The following is a 27,192-nucleotide window of genomic DNA, read 5'->3' as shown; positions in this document are numbered from 1 at the left end:
TATAGATGACATCACCGAAGTCGAGGATCGGTAGGATGGTCAGTTTTACGAGGGTATGTTTGGCAGCATGAGTGAAGGATGCTTTGTTGCAATATAGGAAGCCGATTCTAGATTTAATTTTGGATTGGAGATGCTTAATGTGAGTCTGGAAGGAGGGTTTACAGTCTAATCAGACACCCAGGTATTTGTAGTTGTCCACGTATTCTAAGTCCGAGCCGTCCAGAGTAGTGATGTTGGACGGGCGAGCAGGTGGGGGCAGTGAGCGATTGAATAGCATGCATTTAGTTTTACTTGCGTTTAAGAGCAGTTGGAGGCCAAGGAAGGAGAGTTGTATGGCATGAAGCTCGTCTGGAGGTTAGTTAACACAGTGTCCAAGGAGGGGCCAGAAGTATACAGAATGGTGTTGTCTGCGTAGAGGTGGATCAGAGAATCACCAGCAGCAAGAGCAACATCATTGATGTTTATAGAAAAGAGAGTCGGACCGAGAATTGAACCCTGTGGCACACCCATAGAGACTGTCAGAGGTCCGGACAACAGGCCCTCCGATTTGACACACTGAACTCTATCAGAGAAGTAGTTGGTAAACCAGGCGAGGCAATAATTTGAGAAACCAAGGCTGTCGAGTCTGCCAATAGGAATGTTGTGATTGACTGAGTCGAAAGCCTTGGCCAGGTCAATGAATACGGCTGTACAGTAATGTCTCTTATCGATGGCGGTCATGATGTCTATATGCAGGTAGAACGTGGGGAGTTCCAGCAGGAGTCAGTGCTGAAGCAGCTAGAGGTGCTGCAAGAGGATGAGAAAGAGTACCAGCATATCAAGGTAGGTCCATGAACATGGATGATGGAGGGGGGACGGAAGGAGATAGAGTTGGAGAAGGAGAAAGACGGGAGGAGGCAGGCAAGAGGTTGATCTTCAACAGGACCATTTCCGTCCACATTGGCTAAATAAGGCCAGGGGTCAAATGTATCTAATTAAAGTTTAATTTGATGAATTAAGGGGTCAACCAAAGTGGTGTATTAGGAATCAGAATGTGTATGGCCCTAGAGGTTCAGGAGCCATGTCTTAGAATGCAGAGTACACTGGCACTACCAGTTACCAATAACTTCGAATCAAAACCATACAGCAAGCATAAAGCTAAATTGAAGTCGAAACTTTAAATACACTTAGGTTGGAGTCATTAAAACTCATTTTTCAAACACTACACACATTTCTTGTTAACAAACTATAGTTTTGGCAAGTCGTTTAGGACATCTACTTTGTGCATGACACAAGTCATGTTTCCAACAATTGTTAACAGAAAGATTATTTCACTTATCATTCACTGCATCACAATTCCAGTGGGTCAGCATTTTACATAAACTAATTTGACTGTGCCATTAAACAGCTTGGAAAATCCCAGAAAATGATGTCATGGCTTTAGAAGCTTTTGATAGGCTAATTGACATCATTTGAGTCAATTGGAGGTGTACCTGTCAATGTATTTCAAGGCCTACCTTCAAACTCAATGCCTCTTTGCTTAACATCATGGGAAAATCAAAAGAAATCAGCCAAGACCACGTTCATCTGTACAAACAATAGTACGCAAGTATGAAAACCATGGGACCATGCAGCCGTCATACCGCTCAGGAAGGAGACGCGTTCTGTCTCCTAGAGATGAACGTACTTTGGTGCGAAAAGTGCATGTCAATCCCAGAACAACAGCAAAGGACTTTGTGAAGATGCTGGAGTTAACAGGTACAAAAGTATCTAAATCAATAGTCAAATGAGTCCTATATCGACATAACCTGAAAGGCCAATCAGCAAGGAAGAAGCCACTGCTCCAAAACCACCATAAAAAAGCAAGACTACGGTTTGCAACTTCACATGGGGACAAAGATCGTACTTTTTGGAGCAATGTCATCTGATCCGATGAATCAAAAATATAATTGTTTTGCCATAATGATCATTGTTATGTTTGGAGGAAAAAGGGGGAGGCTTGCAAGCCGAAAAACACCATCCCAAACGTGAAGCACGGGGGGGGGGGGCAGCATCTTGTGGGGGTGCTTGCTCCCAGACAAACTAAACAATTTCTTTGCTCGCTTTGAGGACAATACAGTGCCACCGACATGGCCCGCTACCAAAACCTGCGGGCTCTCCTTCACTGCAGCCAATGTGAGTAAAACATTTAAATGTGTTAACCCTCGCAAGGCTGCCGGCCCAGACGGCATCACAAGCCGCGTCCTCAGAGCATGTGCAGACCAGCTGGCTGGTTTGTTTACGGACATATTCAATCAATCCTTATCCCAGTCTGTTGTTCCCACCATTGTTCCTGTTCCCAAGAAACCTAAGGTAACTGAGCTAAATGACTATCGCCCCGCAGCACTTACTTCCGAAGTGCTTTGAGAGACTAGTCAAGGACCATATCACCTCCACCCTACCTGACACCCTAGACCCACTCCAATTTGCTTACCGCCCCAATAGTTCCACAGACGACGCAATCGCAATCACACTGCACACTGCCCTAACCCATCTGGAGAACAGGAATACCTATGTAAGAATGCTGTTCATCGATTACAAATCAGCATTTAACACCATAGTACCCTCCAATCTCATCATTAAGCTCAAAACCCTGGGTCTCGACCCCGCCCTGTGCAACTGAGTCCTGGACTTCCTGATGGGCTGCCCCCAGGTGGTCAGGGTAGGAAATAACATCTCCACCCCGCTGATCCTCAACACTGGGGCCCCACAAGGGTGCGTTCTCAGCCCTCTCCTGTACTCCCTGTTCACCCATGACTGCGTGGCCATGCACGCCTCCAACTCAATCATCAAGTTTGCAGACGACACTACAGTGGTAGACTTGATTACCAACAATGATGAGACAGCCTACAGGGAGGAGGTGAGGGCCCTCGGAGTGTGGTGTCAGGAAAATAACCTCATACTCAATGTCAAAAAAACAAAGGAGATGATCATGGACTTCAGGAAACAGCAGAGGGAGCAGCCCCACATCACATCGGCGGGACAGTAGTGGAGAAGATGGAAAGTTTTAAGTTCCTCGGCGTACATATCACAGGCAAACCGAAATGGTCCACCCACACAGACAGTGTGGTGATGAAGGCGCAGCAGCACCTCTTCAACCTCAGGAGGCTGAAGAAATTTGGCTTGTCACCAAAAACACTCACAAACTTTTACTGATGCACAATTGAGAGCATCCTGTCGGGCTGTATCACCGCCTGGTACGGCAACTGCTCTGCCCCCAACCGTAAGGCTCTCCAGAGGGTAGTGAGGTCTGCACAATGCATCACCGGGGGCAAACTACCTTCCCTTCAGGACACCTACACCAACCGATGTCAAAGGAAGGCCAAAAAGATCATCAAGGACAACAACCACCCGAGCCACTGCCTGTTCACCCCGCTATCATCCAGAAGGCGAGGTCAGTACAGGTGCATCAAAGTTGGGACCGAGAGCCTGAAAAACAGCTTCTATCTCAAGGACATCAATCAGACAGTTAAACAGACATCACTAACTCAGAGTGGCTGCTCCCAACATACTGACTCAAATCTCTAGCCACTTTAGTAATAAAAAATGTTTATGTAATAAATGTATCACTAGCCACTTTAAACAATGCCACTTTATATAATGTTTACATACCCTACATTACTCATCTCATATGTACTGTATATACTGTACTCTAAACCATCTACTGCATCTTGTCCATATATTTGTATGTACGTATTCTTACTCATTCCTTTACACTTGTGTGTATAAGGTAGTTGTTGTGAAATTGTTCGATTACTTGTTAGATATTACTGCACGGTCGGATCTAGAAGCACAAGCATTTCGCTACACTCACATTAACATATGCTAACCATGTGTATTTGACAAATAAGATTTGATTTGATTTGCTTTGCTGCAGGAGGGACTGGTGCACTTCACAAAATAGATGGCATCATGAGGAAAGAAAACTTTTGGGATATATTGAAGCAACAGCTCAAGACAGAAGTCAGGAAGTTAAAGCTTGGTTGCAAATGTGTCTTCCAAATGGACAGTGACCCCAAGCATACTTCCAAAGTTGTGGCAAAATGGCTTAAGGACAACAAAGTCAAGGTATTGGAGTGGCCATCACAAAGCCCTGACCTCAATCCTATAGAACATGTGTGGGCAGAACTGAAAAAGAGTGCATGAGCAAGGAGGTCTACAAACCTGACTCAGTTACACCAGCTCTGTCAGCAAGCAGGACGGCTACTTGCAGTTCGACAAGGACAGCAAGGCCTCCTCCTCCTCATCCCACTACTCCCACCAGCTCTGTCAAAATTCACCCAACCTATTCACCCAGCTACCCAAAACATTTGACCCAAGTTAAACAATTTAAAGGCAATGCTACCAAATACTAATTAAGTGTATGTAAACTTCTGACCCACTGGGAATGTGATAAAATAAATAAAAGCTGGTATAAATCATTCTCTCTACTATTATTCTGACATTTCACATTCTTAAAATAAGGGAATTTTTACTGGGATTAAATGTCACTAATTGAGAAAAACTGAGATTAAATGTATTTGGCTAAGGTGTATGTAAACTTCCGACTTCAACTGTATGTATGTGTATTGTAAAATGACATTTGTAATCACTGATGGATGGTTTGGAAAAATAATTTCAGAACGTTTTTCTTCACCAGATAGAGAATCGTATGATACATTGTAATATTCATTAGTCACACTTCGGCAAAGCAGAATCAGTGTTAAACTTTCGTAATGAGAGTTCACTATTTCTGCAATCAAATCACTTAAAAGTGAAAAGAAATTTCCAGAGCCATTGTATTCAACCAAAACCAATAATTTATAATAGAACGCGTTAATTGCCTTCCTCATATTTTCACTGTAATGAAAGAGCTCTTAATGTGACAAAAATTAAGTGCTAGAATTGCAGTATGCTCAATCAACAATGCTTGTTATGCCAGAGAAGCCCCATTACTGCTACTTTAGATACAGTTTGGAGGACTTGGTGAGTCTGTGCCTCGCAAAGGAGAACCTTTTAATTTGTCAACACTGTGACAACAGATATATTACTGTATGTTAATAGTACTATAACAGACTCACAAAATCCAGCACACTATACCTGTCTGGACCTACTTTACAAGCAACAAGTATTAAACATTCCCTCTGTATAATAGGTGGCTATCCTGTACCTTTCTGTGTTGATAATGAGCAGTCTTTGCACTGCTTTTGTTCCAGACCCTTCTCACGCATGACACCAGTTCTTGTTATTTCAACATAAACACTCACTTGGAGTGGAATATAAGTCAGTTGCGGAAGCTATAGTTAAAACAGACAGGCAAAGAGTCAGTATGGGGTCTTTTAACAAGAGGCCCCCTGGTTCTCAGATATGCAAATTCCTCAATTAGACTAGCACTGTGCTGTTCACTTCATCATTACCTCACTCTGCATGCAGAGTTTAGCACATCTACAGTGTGGGAGATATGGCATAATCCTTCTGAAGAAATAAATATTGAAATAAGAACCTCCTTCAAACGAGACACACAGATAATATCATTAGACTGTGGAACAAACAACTTACTGTGGGTGATGTCCAATTCAGGCTCACCCCACAAACGCAAAAACGAATCAGGAGCTGAAAACAAAATTGTGGTCCTGTTTATTTATGCCATTATACAGATGATTGTTCACCCAGTACACAATAGTATTCATCTGGTGTTCTGTCTGCATACCTGTTCCCATTGGACCTGGCTTTTTTGATCCACACTGATGAGTGTGTGTATGGGAGGAGATCACCGGGGACCAGACACCAGATAAGGGGACACAAAGTCTGATAATGACACTCATAATGAGGATTCTCTCAGGTTGTCATAGCTGTGCCATTTCGCCATGATTAGCATGGCTCCTCTGGGATCCAGCATTGTTCTCGTTGGGTTTGACATTCACGTTCATTCTCACAGCCTTGTCACGGCTGCTTCTTAGCAACAGCATCGTCGAGGCAAGAGCCAGGAGCTGTGTGACAACAGCAACCTCGGCACTGCAACCATGGCGCATTGTGCTCGTTGGGTTTGACATTCACGTTCATTCTCACAGCCTTGTCACGGCTGCTTCTTAGCAACAGCATCATCGAGGCAAGAGCCAGGAGCTGTGTGACAATAGCAACCTTGGCACGGCAGCCATGGCTCCACACAAGTCATTTATTTTGCATACATCAAATTCAAGACTTTGTTTTCACAAACCGTTTTGGGCCCAATTAAACTGGGGTATTAGTGAACTTTGGAAGGACTTGTTGGCTGCCAAACTGAATCATCAAGGCCTGTTAATTAGCAAGTAACATGATTGTAGAGGTTTATGCAAAAGAAGACTAAATCATAATATTGAGCTTTAGCTACTATTTTTCCTGGTTCAGACCTGACACATGCAGCAGCAGCCTGTTTCCTTATTTATATGCCAATTTGAATGGTAATTAAAGCCAGTTTGACCTTGACACTGTTTAAGCTTTGAGAAGAATAAATACATATAAACGATGGGATGATTTACTTTAGTCTGTTTTCCTCCAGAGATGTACTGCTTTTCAGACTTCTGCCTCACTTAGAAAAATATTTTCTTGTCGTCTATTGTGCTTTGCCAACAAGGCATACCCAGTGGGGTAATTTTTCAAAATTGACAATGACAAAACTAATTCAACTACTTTAACTTTCTCATCTCCTCTCCTTCTCTCCTCTTATATTCTCTCCTCTCCCATATTGCCTCCTAAAGGACCCCACCAATGGATACTACAGTGTCAACACCTTCAAGGAGCACCACTCCACCCCCACCATCACCCTTCAAGGTAACCAGACTACAGAGATGCGGAATCCCACCGCTGCCACCACCGGGGGCAAGCAGCGGGTACCCACGGGCATGTCCTTCACCAACATCTACTCCACCCTAGGTGCTGGGCCAAACCGCCTGTACGACTACAGCCAGCGCTTCGTGCTGGGCATGGGCAGCAGCTCCATCGAGCTGTGCGAGAGGGAGTTCCAGAGAGGATCACTCAGCGACTCCAGCTCCTTCATCGACACGCAGTGCGACAGCAGTGTGAGCAGCTACAGCAAGCAGGACGGCTACGTGCAGTTCGACAAGGACAGCAAGGCCTCCGCCTCCGCCTCCTCCTCATCCCACTACTCCCAGTCCTCCTCCCAGAACTCAGACCTCACACGGCCCCTCCAGAAGCGCATGCAGACCCACGTCTGACCTGACAGCCAGAGAGGGCCTGCCTGTCCTGGGGTATCCAGCCGTGGATTGGAACTATGGGAAACATACAGCTTCCTGAAAGGGACCTACGTTTCAAAGCACATGATGTGTTGGTGAGAAGCCTTGAAATAGGTGGCTTTAACTCACATTGACTTGTTCATAATTCTCTGTGTTCCAACCAGTGTTTCAAAAACCTGGCATTCCCCCCACATCCCATCCTAAGCTCATCAGAAACCACCCCCTGTTGTCCAGTTCTTCACTTAGTAAATAAAGGCCCCATAAACCATAAACATACAGTAGCTGTGCCACAGAGAGCTCTTTTGCCAACATGGACACAACTCAAGTGTGGAGGTGGTTGTTGCACTGATAGACAGTGGAAATAACCAAACGTTGTGGCTGGGGGCTAGCAAGTTGTCTTTAAAACAAAGCGGGACCACTCTCTTATGGGTGGCAAAAGTCACCCATCACTTTGTATGTGTAAGCCAATATTCTGCTGCTCTCTTATAGTTCTAAGCACAACTATGAATGTGTGTTAAATGTCAAAGCTCTCTTATACCCTTTCCCCCCAGCCTCCCCTCACACACGCTCTATGTTAAGTTTGGCTGATCCAACTTCATCCCTTGTGTAAGTGGAGTAGGACTCTCAAAATGTGTCCAGACTTGCCAAACAATTAACCAAAGGCAGTCTTTTCCCCGGGGTTCCCAGCCCTCAGAACTCTACAGATAAGGAGGCCCGTGATCTCAACCGGAAAGCCTGAGTTGTCGTTTCAGAATTTGTGACCCTGAGATAAAGGAATAATATCAGTGTACATTACACATATTTTATTCAGCATTCTTTATTTTTACTCAGATGCTTGATTTAATTTGTTTTGAGGACTCGGATTGGGAAATGAGAGTAGAGTTTGTTCCCATTTTTTCTTCTTGCCTTGAGTGGGACTATTTGAAATGCCGAGAGACATTTCATGAGACAAACTTTTACATTCAGAAGCAGAACGGGGTGTGTTCTAATTTAAAGAAGGGGGTTGGTTTCTCAGTCAACCTGTCGGCACCATGCCAGCTCAAATGGAGGGGAGCATAGCTGCCTGACTATAATGTCTGTCCTACCCATGTAATGTGAAGTCTCTCATACTAACTGCTTTATATCATCAGCCATGTACACATGATAGGATGCTGCCTGCGGAACCAAATGTAAACATTGTGTATCAGAGCTTTTCATCATGTGGCTTTCCCAATACCATGTTAATACTGGAGCTCAGTCAATCCAGACTGTATACCTACTGTGATCTAGCTGCTCATCGAAGGAAATGGATAGGAATATGTGATGTAAATTGTTGTTTTGATTTCTGGTATTTTGTTAATTTGGCTGCTGTGAGACTACTGTATAAACACTGACTGTTTTAAGTGAGTGTATTGTACATGCCAGATATGGAATTTCACTTTCTTCACCATTATCATTGTTGTCATTTTATTTGAGAGATTAGGGAAACAGAAACAAATCCCATCACTGATAAAGACAAAAGCACTTGTATGGTAGATCCACAATGCCTCCTCTCTGCTAGCTAGCCTGCTGTGGAGGGCAACACGGTCACATGAAACACAGGACATGTCACATACAGGACAAGTAGTACTACACTAGACAAGACCAACCACGGTAATGTTAAACTAATACGGCACATTCTATTGGATGCGATAATCAATGTGGTGGTGTTGGTGATAATGACTAAAATATACAGTACATCATTTTGCCACCACGCTACATATCACCACGCACCATACAGTCAGGCCTGAGCTACCATACAGTACAAGACTTACGAGTCCTCCATTGTGGAGGTTTTAAGTGGGTGCGGCAGATGTACATTAATTCTCAAGCGCAGTTCTTGGAGTGTCAGTTAGTTACATTATATTACTCGTCTGCAATTTACCCTCGCAAATACGTCAAATGTTACATCATCAGTTAGTCTTCAAAAGTCTATAAAAGCTGTTTGCCTGTGGGTGGCTTCTAGGTCTGGACAGACAGACTGCTTTCTAACATCAGTTTGATCGGTATTAGATAAAGCATTAGAGAAGGGTCAAATGTTGCCTAATTCCAGAAAAACAACGTTCCAGTTTTACCGCAATACACCGAGTTGCAATGATGATGTCATTTCCTGTTTTTCAAATCTAAAACAGTCCTCTCTTATCTCATCATTTTGCATTAGTCTTCCTCTGCGGGACTACTCGGCCAATGGAATAGATATCAAATGTATTAACTAGTCCTTCACTTGTGTTGTCTTGCTGAAAATTTTAAATCCTGTGTAAGAGTTAGACAGTACCTACGACAAATGAGAAAGTTGTTGCTGTAAGCACTTTACATGTGATTATATTCAAGGCATTTCAATGGGCTTTTCTACTTGAGTGGTGGTGGTTTGACTCTAATTTTACAAATGGATTGGTGCCCATTGTGCGGCTTAAACACAAAAAGGTCTGTTTCAATGCTGATAATCCAGTTTGCCGCTTAGAACACTGTATATAAATCTCAAATGCTCCCTGTATATAATTTTGCTGTTATTTCTTTTCTCAGTCAGTTTTCAGTATATTAGGGCAAATCAAATCCCTATGTCGTCAATATTGTACAGACAGACAATCAATTATCCGTCCCTTTTTTTCTCTCTCAGCATTCATTGACATCTCCAACCAAGCTTGTCTTTGCAAACGAGTGATTTGTGTGAGCAGTTTTAAATCTCTTTGTGGCAGTCTCTCTCACACACGGTCAAAGCTGTTTGGCTCTAGGGTTTGGCACGGGAACTGTTCATGGGGTGAGATAGGAGCTAGAATGTCCCTAGAGAAAAGAGACTTCCATGTGCTTCAGTTCCCAGAAACAGCATTGTCTTACTGATGGGTTAGAATAATACCAACTGACTCGGGCCGCAGTGCAGCAACTCCAAACATGCAATGTTTTTATTTGGAATGATGTATTTCCCGCCGAAGCCGGAAGTGTCATTCAAAAGCATTATAAATCATTTAAATTGGCCTATGTCTGACTAGAGGTTTGATCGAAAATTCAACCCTGATGCTACCTGAGCCTGATGAGCCATACATTAAATACATTTAATGAGCCCAAGGCCAAAAAAGTCAAAATGATTGTGCCGATATCCAATACATAGAGCATATGATACGCACGACAGAAAAACATAAAAGCCCATAGATGTAGCTAGCTATATGCTCTCTTGGGTAAATAAATTAAACTAGCTCTAATAGGCTATTATTTTTTAGTGTGAACTGTATTACTGTACTGTATTGTATTATACTGTATTATATGGACTAGAATTATGTACATCATTCAAATCATGATAAAGCAGGGAGGGAAAATGTGATTCTGGTGCAGCACATACGGCCTAAAAAGTTACAAGTATAGGCTAGAATCTATTTATAATTTTCAAATATAATAGGGCCTATTTGTATAATTAGTAGGCCGACGCTTATATACCTTTCATAATATTTCCCATAATGTTATTGGACTACCTCTTCTTCCTCTCTCTATTGTTGCTTCATTTCTTCCTAGCGTTGAACAGATAGCCTAAATGAAATAACTTTTGTTGTCCTTATTGTCATCATTCTGATGACACCCTTGAATAATATAGGACACAAATTAGATGCAGAAGGCTTTCACTTCTCTTCACAAAGATTGAATGGTTAGCCTATGGGCCTAAATAAATAACTTCTATAGCCTACCATCATCGTCCGTTTGCTCTTCTTTCAAACTTCCCGTAAGTTATATTGTCTGCTGTATTTAACATTCATCAAGCAAGAGCTCACATCCCTCTTCGAATAGTCTTGCTTTTCCTGCATGGGACTCCAAGAGCTAAGGAGAGTTTTTTAAGTTAAGGAGAGAGGGCAGCAGAGCACAGGTATGTCCGTATTGCGCAAGACACAGAGGCTGTAAGTTAGCTTATTATGCATAACCCATCATTAACTAGCTAAATATAAGGCTAATAATGTATATAATTTATAACCTGAAAGAGGTAGGCTAAGACATCTCTCTCTCTCTATATATATATATATATATATATATATATATATATATATATATATATATATATATATATATATATATATATATATATATATATATATGGGGTGGCAGGTAGCCTAGTGGTTAGAGCTTTGGACCAGTAACCGAAAGGTTGCAAGATCCCAAGCTGACAAAGTCAAAATCAATCATTCTGCCCCTGAACAAGGCAGTTAACTCACTGTTCCTAGGCCATCATTGAAAACAAGAATTTGTTCTTAACTGACTTGCCTAGTTAAATAAAGGTTAAAAAAAGATATCAATCTAGAACAGGATTATCTATTTTGAATGGAACTAACGGAGAAAGAGAAATACTGCTGATATTCGAGTGATAGGCTGTTTTAAAAACACAGCTGCAATTAGAAAAATATATTCTCTACAATAAAAAAACAAGATGAGCCAGAAAGCCAGATGGAGATTGGTAAATTAGATGCGCATTCAGTCTTTTTATTATTGTAGGTTAGACTATGCTGCAGCAAATGTAGGCCTACCTGTCACAACAACAAAATGTTAATATGATGAGATGATAGGTCTACATGCACTGTGAACTGCGCTCCAAACTGAAACGGCTGTCTGTCCCCACCCTGAGCGTTGTTGATTCATCATGCAGAGGCCGTAGAGAAGCCAGATTTAGACATTGCATATAATTTAACAGTTCCATTTAACGCCATGCTGTTCATATAAATAATGTATTATAATTTGCCGGTTTCTTGCAATTATTTATCCAGGGAAAAGGGAGTGGTAACTGGGTTCCCTCCATTCTACCCTACTACCAACCCCCAACTTCCAACTCGCTACCGTGGGAGTCTGTGTATCACCTGTGCCATGCTCATCACATGCACTGCAGTGGGAATCAAAGCCCATGTGGGTACGCATACACCAGTCTGCATGTTTGACCTGAGGACGGGTGTTTGTTTGGCACCAGCTGGTGCTGTTTGCCATGCTGTAGAAATATGCCTTGGCCAAACAGATGAATAAATAAGCCCACAACGATAACATGGGGTTGCTGCACTTACCTGATAAAACACAACATCCATTTGCCAGGGTCAATGAGACAGGGAAGTAAATCCTCTATTTTTCAGTGGTGTTGATGACCATTGTTTGGTCCACAATTTCCCCATCCCACAAGGCTGTTTCTGAGGTAAAGGAGAGAGGGGTGAGCTAGTCTCAGATTGGTGGATAGTTCTCTTTGAAATTATTTCTGTGCCCAGTGGCTATATTGCATCAATGACCTTTGCTTGGTCTGAATTAAATATTATAAACAATCTATGAATAATTATATCATGCCTAACACTAACACTGTCATAATGTAGCTCTGCCTGAAAATGGTTGTTTATGTTTATGTATAGTTTCTCGCAATGAATTATGTCTTTACCAACACTAATAGAACGGGCACATGAGAAGATGCCAACCAAACTGGAAAAACTGACAGTCAATCACATTTACAGTGTAAATGCCACAACACTCTCCATTTTCATTTCTACCTATCAATATCTTGTTAGTCTTTCAATAACATGCTACAAAAAGCTTTTGACATGGAAGTTTTAAAAGTCAATGTACAAAGTGAATCATCAACGTATATACTGTAATGTAAAGAGAAAGTGAACATTGTACTGGGTAAACCACTATTTTCAAGCAGTGGCCCTCTGGATTTAAAACAAATGAAAAAATATGAAAAAAAATTGTATTTTACCTGTACTGGTCTGTGAATCTATGATGCTTTTGCTCTGTATATTTGGGGAATAAAAAAAATTATAATAAAAAATATAAAACTGTCTGAACGTGTCTTCATTTCAGCATCTAGAGTGCTTGTTTATTTGTCTTTGTGAGAAGGGTTAGTGTTGATGTGTGAGTGCTTGTCTACATACAGTAGCTGTATGATTATAATACAGGTTAGGAAAAAATGCTCTTAAACATTACAATCAGCTCACCATCTGACCAGATGTAGAATTCCCATTAAGGATCAAATATGTGGGAAGGGAAAGAAAGAGGCGACTGAGACAGAACATATGTGTACAAAGCAATTCTCCTTCTCACAATGTTAGCTGCAGTCTTGAAATCCTGAAATTCAGACAGCATTCTCTCTCTTTGTGAGCCCTGAAAGGCTATGAAAAATAAGGTTTTTCTCTACATCAAATAAGTAACTAGACAGACTGTGCACTTGTTGTTCCTGCATGTTATGAAAGTTCCTTCAAAGCCAACGCCACAACAAGTTCTCAAATTCTCTCATGGTCTTATAATTTAACACCTACAGTACCTGTCATTGAAAATGTTTCTTGAAATAAAGTATATCTGATTATTAACACAGCATCTGCACAGAGGGAAAATATAAAATGAATTAGAACATCAATAAACTAATTCAATACAACCCAGAAGGCACATATTTGGTTATATCAACGTTACAGTGAAGTCGTCCTTGTTTACTTCACCAATGCATTTTAAACACATGTTCCTGACTGACCTTTAATTATTACATTTCCAGACAAAGTAAGGGGCTAACTCCACCTCTCTCTCCCCAAACCCTCCCAGGGCATCCTCACCTATTCCCAATTACCCACAAATGCAGGATTGTTCCCGAAATGACTCCCAAATTACTCTGCATCCTCCCAAATGAGTGATTACAGCAGGTTATTGTGTTGTGAATTACTTTGCCTGATAATTGGATTTGAAATCCAATTTGACAAAAGGACCAAAATTGGTGCGGACGGCAGAAACAGCATTTGATGCGCTCAAACACTCCATTACAGAATTATCTACAGACAGATAATACATGGCATTTGAGAGGAGGCAGAGAGAGATGGAAAGAGGGAGGGAACTGTACAATGAAGGCCTATGTAGTGAGGTCCGATTTTCAAATTATGTCTGATTGTGTGTGTTATTCCGATAAACAAATCCTAACAAAGGTGCTCCCTCTCTTAAGTCCAAACCAGTAACCTTAATGGTTGTACCCAGTAATATTAATTTAACTTCTCTCAAAACTGCCTCGTACCTTGGTTCTCTATATCTATTCCATTCTTGTAGACATATGCCCGACCAGTGTTCATCTACATGTTTCCTCATTGTGTCCTTATGTGATATTGAATGGAGTTGAGTGACACGTCAATACTTGGCAAAGTACTGCACTGGTGTAGCCTCAATGCAATTGCCTGTAAAATGCCTCGCTTACTCCCTTATTTGTTTAAGGGTAGCTGTTGCAGTGGAAAACTCATTATACCAACATCTGTCTTTTAGTAAATGATGGATCCTCTATCTAAAGCCTCCAACAAAAGCTTTCATAAAATGACTGATTTATAGGCAGCCTTTGTTTTTTTTCTCTCTTTGAACCCAAAAAGTTTTCCATACGATCAAAGTTCTAACCAACCAAAAAATTGGACAATGGAAAATCTGTTTTTAATTTACCCCATACCAGCAAAAGGAGGACAACGGGCATTGTTCCGGATCCACCTTGGTTGGTGATTTTAATGCAAGGACAATGAAATCCATTTTACCTCATTTTACCAGCATGTCACCCATGAGACGAGATGCGCCAAAACTCTACATCACCTTTACTCCACACACAGAAGTGCCTACAAGGCCCTCCCTCGCCCCTGTCATGACGTTGGCCTCTTTGGGATTAGCAAGCCCCACCCCCCTTTCCCTGCCTCCCCCATTCCTCCTTCAACTAGGTTGCTGTGGTCAGAGAGACGTCGTAAATTCCTGAGGATCTCCTCATGGACACACAGTATAGAGAGAGTACATTTTCATAGAGGACAAAGGAAATCCTTCCACTTCACAGAACTTGAGGTACGAACAAATGTCATGTTCCAGAGAAAGTATAAAAGACCGGTGAAGAATCCAGCTACGAACTGGTCCATTTGTCACAACTTGGGGAAGCTCATGGGAGACGGTGTGGCCACATTACCATAACGTTGTTTATATAATAGCCTCAGATATGAGGATTACATCTAATTGTTGTATAAGATGAATGAGTGAGTATGATACTGTTTGTATAATTGTGTAATATGATTTTGGACTGTTTAATGAAGAGAAATACAATTCCCTTTTGATTTGAACTTAAACAGAGGACTGCCCCTGAGCCCAGTTAAGGTCAGGCCTACTGGGACAGCCCTTTTTCAGCCCTTCCGAATTAAACCCCCACTCGGGTTTTCGATCAGCAGACCGAGCTTACCTCAATTACGAGATGGCTAAAGGTTGCAGACCATGTTTTTCTCCATTAGGAGGACAAAGATTGTAGACCATTGCTGAATCTTTTAACCTTACCACGTGGTTAAACTCTTAGACTATCGATACCGACAGAATAAGAACAAGTCTTTGATATTAATTACTAGTCTGCAGCTAGGAATTCAGTATCATTGAACGCGAAGAACGACAACCGCCGAAACATCCATTCTATAATGAAATGAATGAATGTCACTCTGAACTAACCACTATAACCGTGACAGAGAGAGAGGGAGAGAGACGGACAATTCTACAAAAGAAACAAACTTTTCACCAGCGATCAAGATGACACACTGAGCGTAAATATATATTAATTTATTGCAATAGTTCCCGAATGAGTGAGCGTTCATGTGCAAAGGATTAGCATTTCAATTGTTAGAATTATCACTCTGTAGTGACGTCTTAGTCGACCCCCACTTCCCCTTTTGTCTAACAAGCCGCCATGCCGTTTTAGCCATCTAGGGCACATTCTCCTATCATTTCATGTAACCACATTTACCTTGTTTGTTTGTTTGTTTGTTTATGCATTTCTGTGAATTACTTAGTTAGTAATAAATACATGATTTAAGACAATTGATGTATGGATGACTCATAGTGCAGACTGGGTTCGTGCAGATAATCAACAATTTACAATGTTTGGAATGAGACTAACGTGAGGTAAAGTAAATAATTAATTTATTCGAAGACTAATTGATCAGATAAAATATCTGAAAAGTTATTTTAGGAAATGATAACATTTTTTAATCTGAATATTTTTCCTTGGTGCCCCGACTTCCTAGTTAATTAGTTACGTGATTAATCAGTTGATCACGTAATAACTAATTACAGAGAATCGTTGATAAAAATGATCAGTCTTCAGTTAGTGATAGTAAAGACATGACACCCCCTTATTTTGGCAAATCCGACCATGAATCTATCCTCCTGCTTCCTGCTTACATGCAGAAACTCAAATCCAAAGTACCAGTGACGCCCTCATAACGGAAGTGGTCCAATGAAGCAGATGCTAAACTACAGGACTGTTTTGCTAGCAAAGACTGGAATATGTTCCGGGATTCATCCGATAACATTGAGGAGTATACCACATCAGTCACCGGCTTTGGTAATAAGTGCATCAACAACTTCATCCCCACAGTGACCGTATGTACATACCCCAACCAGAAGCCATGGATTACAGGCAACATCCACACTGAGTTAAAGGCTAGAGCTGCCGCTTTCAAGGAGCAGGACACTAATCTGGAAGCTTATAAGAAATCCCGGTATGACCTCTGACAAGACATCAAACAGGCAAAGCATCAATACCTGACTTAGATCGAATCCTACTATTCCTGCTCTGATGCTCAACGGATATGTCACGCCCGGACCTTAGAGATCCTTATTCTCTATTTTGGGTTAGGTCGGGGTGTGACCTTTTCCCACTGGATTTTTTGTGGGATCTTGTTTATGTATGGTAGCCTGTGAGCCCTCCATGACTTCACGTTTCGTTTGCTTCTGTATTGTTTTGGTGAGTTTCAATAATTAAACATGTGGAACTCTATGCACGCTGCGCCTTGGTCCGTTTATTCAACACACGATCGTGACAGAATATGGCAGGGCTTGCAAACTATCACAGACAACAAAGGGAAACCCAGCCGCGAGCTGCACAACAACGTGAGCCTACCAGACTTCTATGTTCGCTTTGAGGCAAGCAACACTGAACTATTTATGATAGCACCAGCTGTTCCAAATGAATGTGTGATCTCACTCTCCGTAAACTATGTGAGTAAGACCTTTAGTAAGGTTAACATTGGCAAGGTTGTGGGGCCAGACGGAATACCAGGACGCATACTCAGAGCATGCACTGACCAGATGGAAAGTGTCTTCACTGACATTTTTAACCTATCCTTGACCTGTTTTCAAGCAAACCACCATATCCCATAGACCCCATTCCCAAGAACACCAAGGTAACCTGCCTAAATTGCTCTTGCTCGGTAGCACTGATATCTATGGCCGTGAAATGCTTTGAAAGGCTGGTCATCATGGCTCACATCAACACCATCATCGAAGACTCCCTGGACCCACTCCAATTTGCATACCGCCCCAACACATCCACAGATGACGCAATCTCTATTGCTATCCACACTGCCCTCACCCACCTTGAGAAAAGCAACACTCACACACCTGGACAAAAGCAATAGCTATGTAAGAATGCTGTTCATTGACTACAGCTCAGCATTCAACACCATTGTCCCCTCATAGCTCATCACCAATCTTAGGACATTGGGACTGAACACCCCCTGGACTTCCTGACGGGCCACCCCCAGACAGTGAGGGTAGGCAACAACACATTCCCATGCAGAGCATCAACACGGGGGCCCCTCCAGGGTGCGTGCTTAGTCCCCTCCTGTACTCCCTGTTCACCCCCGACAGCATGGCCCCACACAACTCCAACACCATCATCAAGTTTGCTGACGACACAACAGTGGTATGATTGAACACAGATAACGATGAAGCAGCCTATAGGGAGGAGGTCAGAATGGTGCAAGGATCGCAACCTCTCTCTCAACGTCAGCAAGGTAAAGGAGCTATTCGTGGACTACAGAAAAATGGAGGGACGCGCATACCCCTTCCACATTGAAGGGGCTGTACTGTAGTGGAACTGGTTGAGGGCTTCAGGTTCCTCGGTGTCCACATCACTAAGGAATTAAGATGGACCACACACACACACTCACATAGTTGTGAAGAGGGGACAACAGTGCCTCAACTCCCTCAGGAGGCTGAAAAGATTTGGCATGGGCCCTCAGCTCCATAAAACGTTCTACATCTGCACCATTGAGAGAATCTTGACTGGCTGCATCACTGCTTGGTACAGCAACTGCAAGGCACCTGACCGCAAAGAATTACAGAAGGGGGTACGGCCCAGTACATCACTGGGGCCAAGGTCTCTGCCATCCAGGACCTCTATACCAGGCAGTGTCAGAGGAAGACCCGAAGAATTGTCAAAGTTCTCTGTTCTCTCTGCTACCGCATGGCAAGCGGTACCACTGCACCAAGTCTGGAACCGCCAGGACCCTGAACAGCTTCTTTCCCCAAGCCATAAGACTACTAAACAAGACTGCTAAATAGCTAAATCAAATGGCTTCCCTGACTACCAGCATTTACCCTTTTTTCGCACAAACTCTCTAGCACAGACTCTACACACTCACACTGGACCCACACACTCACACATACAATACTTACACTGACACCCCAACACACATACACTACATACGCCCACACACACACACATAACAAGCGTGCACATGCCTACTGACGCCACACACATATGTGCTGTGTGTGTGTGTGTGTGTGTGTGTGTGTGTGTGTGTGTGTGTGTGTGTGTGTGTGTGTGTGTGTGTGTGTGTTTATGTGTGTGTGACATCAGTATGTGTGCATAGCAGAGAAGACTCCTCAGAGGAGGAAGGGGAGGACCATCCTCCTCAGTGAATTAAATGAAAAAACTATAGATAAAACTATACTAAATATATTTACGTTACCAAATGTTAAAACAGACTGTTTCACAATGGTCTACAGTAGTCTCAACAGCACTCTGTAGGGTAGCACCATGGTGTAGCCAGAAAGCAGCAGGCTTCTGTCCTCCTCTGGGTACATTGACAATACAAAACCTAGGAGGCTTATGGTTCTCACCTCCATAAACCATAAACAATAATTATGACAACTTCTGGAGGATGTCCTCCAACCTATCCGAGCTCTTGGAGCATGAACAGACATGTTGTCCACCCAATCAAAGGATCAGAGAATTAATCTGGTACTGAAAGCATAAGCTATAGCTAGCACTGCAGTGCTGTGCATAACATGTGGTGAGTAGTTGACTTAAAGAGAGAGAAAGACAATAGTTAAACAGTTACAAACAAATTAATTGTTTAAAATTGAAGGAGAAGCAAGAAAGAGAAAGAGATTTCATAATTTCTTTCCCACTTTCAGTTTCACTTACTTAACTAGCAAATGCAGCTAGCTAGTTTAGCCTACTCAATCATCCTGCTCAAACAGAGGGATGCTATGTTAGCTAGCTAGCTATGACTATCCAAAACAACACTGGAACTCCTCCAACTCAAGGATAAGCTTTGGTTTTACTAATTTATTGCCACTGAGGCCCGCCGGTGTAACTGCCAACTCACTATAAACTGTAAAGTTACTGCATGATTGTAGCATGTTTACTAACGTATTAGTTATATTAGCTATGTTGACTATGAAGTTACTGTCAGGATTTGGCCAGGATTGTTCAGGTTTTGGTCACTAGATGCCCCCATTGTGCTTTTTTGACCCTTTTGTTTTGCCCTTGTTCTAGTTATTAGTTGCACCTGTGCCTCATTTCCCTTGAATGTATTTAAACCCTTAGTGTTACTCAGTTCTTTGCTCTGTGTTTGTATGTTAGCACCCAGCCATGCTGTTACTCTAGTTGGATTTTCTTGCGGTACTCTGGTTTTGTTCTTGTTTATTTTTTATTATTATTTTGAGGTTTGTTTTTTCCCTGCTGTTCTTACCACTTTGTGGATTTTCCTTGTGTCTTGGAGGATAAACATTTTTTCTCTTGGAAATACTTTTGACGTTGTGGATTTATATTTTTGCCTGAAGATCTTTTCCTTTTTTCTTTATTAAATCACCGTCTCTAGTACTGCTGTGTCTGCCTCATCTTCTGGGTTCTGCCGACTATTAGTGGCTCAGTTTACTAAGTGACTGTTTCTCACACCGGAGACCCGAGTTCGTAACCGGGTCCTGACAGAAACACAGAGCCAACTAAATGAACCCAGAGGCAGCCAGTACCCAGGACCTTTTTTTCATGCTGTCCCACCACGAGGGGGCTGTCCAACGCCACAAAGCTGCTCTGGTTCAGCAAGAGGCCTTAATGGCAAGACATTCTCAACTTCTGTCGGAGATGCTGACTTCCATTAAGCAGATATCTGATCGACTTTCCCCGGCAACCGCTCCTGCCCCAGTACATCAGATTCAAGTGCCCGTGGCAGTTAACCCCCTGGCTGAGCCTCGTCTGCCGCCTCCCCAACGGTTCTCAGGTGATCCGAGTGCTTGTAAGGGGTTTTTCACCCAATGTTCTCTCTCCTTCGAGCTGGAAACCTCGTCGTTTCCCACCGACCGGTCCAAGATCGCATATATCATCACCCTGCTGCCGGAAAAAGCCCTAGCCTGGGCTACTGCTGTGTGGGATGCCCAAAGTCCCTGCTGTGCCAGTTACTCTACCTTTGCTGAAGAATTCAAGCGAGTGTTTCAAGGTCCTACCAGCGGCTCTGACTCAGCTCCTGACTCTCCGCCAAGGTCGGCGCAGCGTGACGGACTATGCCATCCAGTTCCACACAGTGGCAGCAGCGAGTGGCTGGAACGACAAGGCGCTCACAGTGTGCTTTTTGAAGGGTCTTTCCGACACCATCCAAGATGAACTGGCCACTGGAGAACCACCGGACAACCTCGAGTCCCTGATCAAGATGGCCTCGTGCATAGACCAGCATCTGAGAGAGAGAGAACTCAACCGTAGACTCTCACCCTAGCTCCTATCGGTCCCAGCTCCGAGTCTCCACCTTTATCCTCGCTGGCTCCACCGGAACCCATGCAGATTGGACGCATCTCCCAAGTTGAGAGAGACAGCCGGATGAGGGAGCGATGCTGTCTATATTGCGGCAAACCGGTCCATTTCCACTCCACGTGTCCCGGGCTCCTGGGAAACGTACTGTCCCGTGCAGGCCTGGGAGGACTGTAACGGGAAACATAACCTCCTCCCATCCATCCAACTCCCGCCTGCTCATTCCAGTCACCCTTTCCTGGGACAACCACAAGCATCCCCTTCAAGCCTTGGTAGACTCTGGAGCCGCAAGTAACTTCATGGATGGTGTCTGGGCGAAGGAGAATGGTGTTCCCTCTGAACCTCTAAGTGACCACATGAGGGTTACTACGTTGGATGGAAGCCCTTTGGGATCTGGACTTGTCACTCGTGTCACTACCCCCTTGCAACTTTCAGTTTCCCAACACCAGGAAGTGATGAACTTTCATCTGATCTCCTGTTCCGAGTTCCCTCTCGTCCTTGGATACCCCTGGCTTCACAGCCATAACCCTCACATCGACTGGTCTGTGGGCACTATCAAGCAGTGGGGTCCTACGTGCCAAGCCACTTGTATCTTCCCGAGTTCCCCGAGTTCTCCTCCCGAGTCTCTAGAATCCATCGACCTATCTCGAGTTCCCGAGTGTTACCATGACCTCCAACCGGTATTTAACAAACAGAGGACCACCATGCTACCTCCCCATAGACCTTACGATTGCCCCATCGACCTGTTTCCGGGCACCTGCCCCCCCAGGGGTCGGATCGTTTCCCTATCTCCTCCCGAACGAGCTGCTATGGATTCCTACATCAAGGACAGACCCAGTGACGAGTGGAAGACCGCTTTCAACACGCCTACTGGTCACTATGAATACTTGGTGATGCCCTTCGGTCTGACCAGCGCCCCGGCTGTGTTCCAAGCGCTCATAAACGATGTGCTTAGGGATATGCTTAACATCTTCGTGTTCGTTTACTTGGATGACATCCTCATCTTTTCGAGCTCCCTTCAAGAACACACTAAGCATGTCAGACAGGTACTCAAGTGTTGGACTAATGATTACACACTAGATCAGCTTGATGCAGGAAAGTGTGTGCATTTTCTCTCAACCTGTGTGCACCTACGTTGTAATCTTTCATTCAAATTATGCTCCCTAATCTTAAACTGCACTGACCGCCACTTGTGCATAGAGTCAGTTCAGGAAAGTGTATGTGTGTGTTGGAGTGTGTAAAGACGCTCTATATGTATGCCTACATTGCTACATCAATTACCTCGTACCCCTGCACATCGACTTGGTACTGGTACTCCTTTTATATAGCCATGTTATTACCTCGTACCCCTCGCACATCGACTTGGTAATGGCATGTATAGACATGTTATTTTTAGATGTTGTTGTTATTCGTAATTCACTGTGTATTTATTTCTCTTTTTTTGGTGTGTGTGTTTATCATCTTTAACTTTTCCTTGTTGGAAGAGGAACCATAAGGACCCATAACATCACTGTTAGTTTATGAAACTAAAATGTTATTTGATTTCAGACTTTTCATTCCTTGGCCTTGTGAGGGCACTGAAAATCGACTGCCGTGGGACTTTGGGCTTTTTTTTACCAGGGAATCTGTATTGAATGTTAGGAATAGATAAATAAATATCCCCTCTTGATTACAAGCAGAGTGGATAGCAGAATCCCTGCGAACATCTTAAATGGATTATTGATCCTGTGACCTTTCTCTGGTTTAAGGTTTTCTCTTGTTTCTTCCAGTTGTGTCTACTTAACTCACACTATAGACAGTGTTGATTAATCAAAAATGACCTTTCAACATTAGACTGTTAATTACCCACGCCAAAATTTGTACACAATTTATACAGGTGACGTGAGAATAAGGAGTCTCTCTCTAGGACCTCTATCCCCTACTGGTTAGTCTGTTTGGACAAGGTTGTACTCTAGTATTGAAGACAAATGTAAGTCATAAAAATCTATTTCATTAAAGAGCTGAAGTATAACATTACCCAGCATTATGGCACATCATCTTCATCATAATTGTTTATCCGAAGTTGGAGCAAGCTGTATTGAACTGATCTCATTCTGATGCTTGATTTATTGCTATATTGATTTGGGGGACAGTTTGAACAAAGTAGTCTAATAACACATTGTCATGGAATTAGAAAACAAAATTAAATCAATACACTTTTTGGTCGAGATTGAAAAAAAAGCAATAGCAATTTCAGAAACGTGGCAAATATTCAACTTAATTACATTACCCATCATGCATTGTGCATTCGAAAGGGCTTGCAGACGAGAGCAGGGTAGTTCAGGTCTTATTGTTCCCGTTGGACATAAATTAAAGTCTACACAGTCTGCCAGCAAGAGAAGAGAAGTGTCAACCAGTTAATCAACTGCTGGTATTGATGTGACAGCTGCAGCTTCTTGACAGAGTATTGTTTATAATTTACTGTCTACGAATATATTGACATTTTTTAAATGTCGACGTGCGGCGTCGCTTAATTTGCATGAGGAAGTGCTGACAAAGTGGCCGAGACAAATGTAGAAGAAACTGCGCAGTCCACACTTTTAATTTTCCTAATTAATTTTGCCTTTGCACTTCAACAGTGAGGGCTTTTTCTAAAGGTTGGCGCTCTCAAATTGTTTTTCAGTTGGAGTGCATTCAAAACAAATGGAGCAGTGTCTCCTCTCCTTTCACCAATCCATTTGCCGAACTAGCACACTCCTCAATTTGGAAGGGAGTCATTATATTACCAGAGAGTTGTTCATGACCCACCAAAATAGATAAACTTTCTAGATCTAAATCGAATTGAGGATGTAATATCACTACTCTGTGGCATCATACAAAGTCTTCCAAAAATATACATTCTTATAGCTTAACATTCTTTAGAGCTGAATTCAAATCTCTCAATAAGAGATGTAATGCCAGACATTGTACACCATTGAAACAGTCTTGAACATAATTTAAGTCTTCACAAGCCATCCTATCCTACTGAAGGTAGTAAAGACATTGCAAACAGCTCTTTGAGAGGAGAGTATGCCAGTTGAGGCACTAAGGCCAGAGGGGTATCCTATGAAGCAAGCTAGATCTACTTTCTAAAGCTAACCAGCTTCAGTTAGCTTCACATTCTAGCTTAGGCTTCATCCGTACTACGATGGTGGATATTGCTCGTCCGCCTGCCATTAACTCTAGCAGGGTTGTAACTGCACGTGCATGTCGCACAAGGCTAGTAGAAACGCCAAATTCTTCACTGAACCATGCGGAAAAATAAATCCATGGGCTAGTCAGAACCACATTTTCATTTGTGATGAAATCAAATTGAAAGAAAAGTTGTCTTTCAATTTTAGCAGGCTATGGTGTGAAATAGGCATTTAGAAGTGCCATCTTTATTCTAATACTTACCGTTAATGCAGTCTTAGGTGTGCTTATCAATGCATGCACAAGCACCTTTTTCCTACTCCTATCGCTCCATCTTCTATCTGTGGAATAGTTTGTTGAGTTGTGGCTATAGACATATAATTTGTATATTTTTTGCATGCCAGCAAAGCCACTACACTACACAACACACCACTAAACAATACATGAATTGCACTATAATAGTGACAAACGGGGCCCAAAAACTGTTAGGGCCTACACCAGGGAGGTAATCCTTACCACCGCTACACCTGGCTATCAGAGGAGCATTGTCTGGCATCAAAACAGTTCATTCAGCCTCATTTACTGCCTTTTTAAAAACATAGCTGATATGCATGACTTGCTTAAACAAATGTGGTTTCTACTGACAATTAACATGTGAAAACTATGGCATGAGGGAACGATGAGCGGATAAGAGGCAATCCGTCATCTCGATTAAGACCTTAATTAGCGAGCTAGGACGGATGTAGTCAAAATGACTAATTGTTCGGCACTATTGAAATGTACAGTGACAGAATTCATAACATGGGTCGGTTTTACAGTATTCTCCCTGTAAACCAAGTCAGAACCATAGGATAGGTTCAGGCTATAGGCTACATGTTCACCACCGAGACAGAATGGTAGGCTAAGTTATGATGGGGAGAGGGACCAAATGATTAGGGTGAGGCACATGGGCTACTAACAGCTTACTACACAACATACACTTAGTATTATTTTCTTAGCTACAGCATACATATCTCCCTGACATATTACATAATTTATGCAGGGAACTCAAAAAAAAAAACATGGTCGAATCATGACGTCAGTGATCTTCAATGTTTATGTCCAATGGCCGATGAGCACAGATACGTTTTATCTATAATTTCTCTTCATATCACAAGGATTGAAAAGGATTGCCAGTAGATTGTCGATTTGATTCATGAAGATGACTGCTTGTCTAGCATGCTAGCTAAGATTTTGAAAGTATGATGTTGACATGATCAGTTCAATCAGCACTACGGTAGATATAACGTGATTTGACATAATTTTATCTGTGGCCAATGACCTTGAGCCTTCTTGCATTGGCACTTCTAATGTAACTCTATAGCAGCACCCAAAGGGGCTTGAACATTCTAGCTCTCACAGACAGATAATTTCACTTATAATTCACTGTATCACAATTCCAGTGGGTCAAACGTTTACATTCACTGTGCCTTTAAACAGCTTGGAAAATTCCAGAAAATTATGTCATGGCTTTAGAAGCTTCTGATAGGCTAATTGACTTAATTTGAGTCATTTTGAGGTGTACCTGTGGATGTATTTCAAAGCCCAACTTCAAACTCAGTGACTCTTCGCTTGAAATCATGGGATAAAGAAAATAAATCAGCCAAGAATTCATAAGAAAAATTGTAGACCTCCACAAGTCTGGTTCATCCTCTGGAGCAATTTCCAAACACCTGAAGGTACCACGTTCACCTGTACAAACAATAGTACACAAGTATAAACACACTGGGACCACACAGCCGTCATACCGCTCAGGAAGGAGATGCATTCTGTCTCCTAGAGATGAACGTACTTTGGTGCGAAAAGTGCAAATCAATCCCAGTACAACAGCAAAGGCCCTTGTGAAGATGCTGGAGGAACAGGTACAAAAGTATCTATATCCACAGTAAAACGAGTCCTATATCGACATAACCTGAAAGGCAGCTCAGCAAGGAAGAGGCCACTGCTCCAAAACCGCGATAAAAAGCCAGACTACCGTTTGCAAATGGGGCGAAATTTCTCAGAACAAGAATAGACTGATGAGTTTCAGAAGAAAGTTATTTGTTTCTGGACATTTTTTTTAAAGACCAGTTTTATTGCTTCTTTAATCAGAACAACTGTTTTCAGCTGTGCTAACATAATTTCAAAATGGTTTTCTAATGATCAATTAGCCTTTTAAAATTATAAACTTGGATTAGCTAACGCAACGTGCCATTGGAACACAGGAGTGATGGTTGCTGATAATGGGCCTCTGTACGCCTATGTAGACATTCCATTAAAAATCTGTCGTTTCCAACTACAATAATCATTTACAACATTAACAATGTCGACACTGTATTTCTGATCAATTTCCTGTTGTTTTAATGGACAATAAATTACTTTTCTTTCAAAAACAAGGACATTTTTAAGTGGCCCCAAACTTTTGAATCGTAGTGTATATACAGTATATATATATTTTGTCTCTCTGTGTTTCATAATTTTCCTTCAATTCACAAGAGGCTGCATGTATGTCACCAGAGAAAGCATCCAAGCGAGCAAAACAGCGCCCCTCTGTTTCAGTATGTGTAAGGCCATCTATCTGATGCTGTCTGTTCAAAAACAATATAACATTGTTGCCGCTTGTAGCAATGAATGGAATGGAAGCCAAGGAGCATTTGGCTTCCCATGAAAATAATAATTAAAAAGAATAGCCAATCAACATTGAGTTCAACTGTGAATGGTCATGGCACACGCCAAAAAAGTGTCAAGGGAAGCCATTGCTTCACCCCAATCACATCACATCAAAAGCACATGTAATTTACAGAAAACATTTGAATGGTTGCATGTCATGATGTCATCCTCAGGTGGCTTGCTAGCAAACTAATATAGTCCCTTTCCTAAATCAATCAATTAGTTGTCACTGTATTAGACTAATCAAATGTTTGTTACATGCAATATGAATTGTGGACTTCACCAGACAGATGTTGCTCTCCGGTTTTG

General features: G+C 42.3%; 1 protein-coding gene and 1 long non-coding RNA gene across 8 annotated transcripts in view; one reads left to right on the top strand and one right to left on the bottom strand.

Annotated features, from left to right (window-relative positions):
- The window catches only part of kirrel3b (kirre like nephrin family adhesion molecule 3b), a 200,672-nt gene extending 189,751 nt beyond the window's left edge, over nucleotides 1-10,921 (top strand). For 4 of the 7 annotated variants that reach the window (XM_036965152.2, XM_021588217.3, XM_021588221.3 and 1 more), the window contains 2 exons: nucleotides 736-822; nucleotides 6,735-10,921. In XM_036965152.2, coding sequence (XP_036821047.2) covers nucleotides 736-822; nucleotides 6,735-7,211 — 564 coding nt within the window. In that variant the 3' untranslated portion in view covers nucleotides 7,212-10,921. The remainder of the gene's footprint in view (nucleotides 1-735; nucleotides 823-6,734) is intronic. The other 3 variants (XM_090223745.1, XM_036965155.2, XM_090223744.1) reach the window with 2 other exon arrangements.
- LOC149971285 (uncharacterized) overlaps nucleotides 1-27,192 on the bottom strand; it is a 1,017,865-nt gene that overhangs the window by 425,283 nt on the left and 565,390 nt on the right. The gene's annotated exons all lie outside the window — the stretch shown is intronic.

Source organism: Oncorhynchus mykiss, chromosome 27 (assembly GCF_057628025.1).
Source record: "Oncorhynchus mykiss isolate SJ-2025 chromosome 27, ASM5762802v1, whole genome shotgun sequence".
NCBI classification, from domain to species: Eukaryota; Metazoa; Chordata; class Actinopteri; order Salmoniformes; family Salmonidae; genus Oncorhynchus; species Oncorhynchus mykiss.
This window is presented reverse-complemented; position numbering and strand designations above follow the sequence as displayed.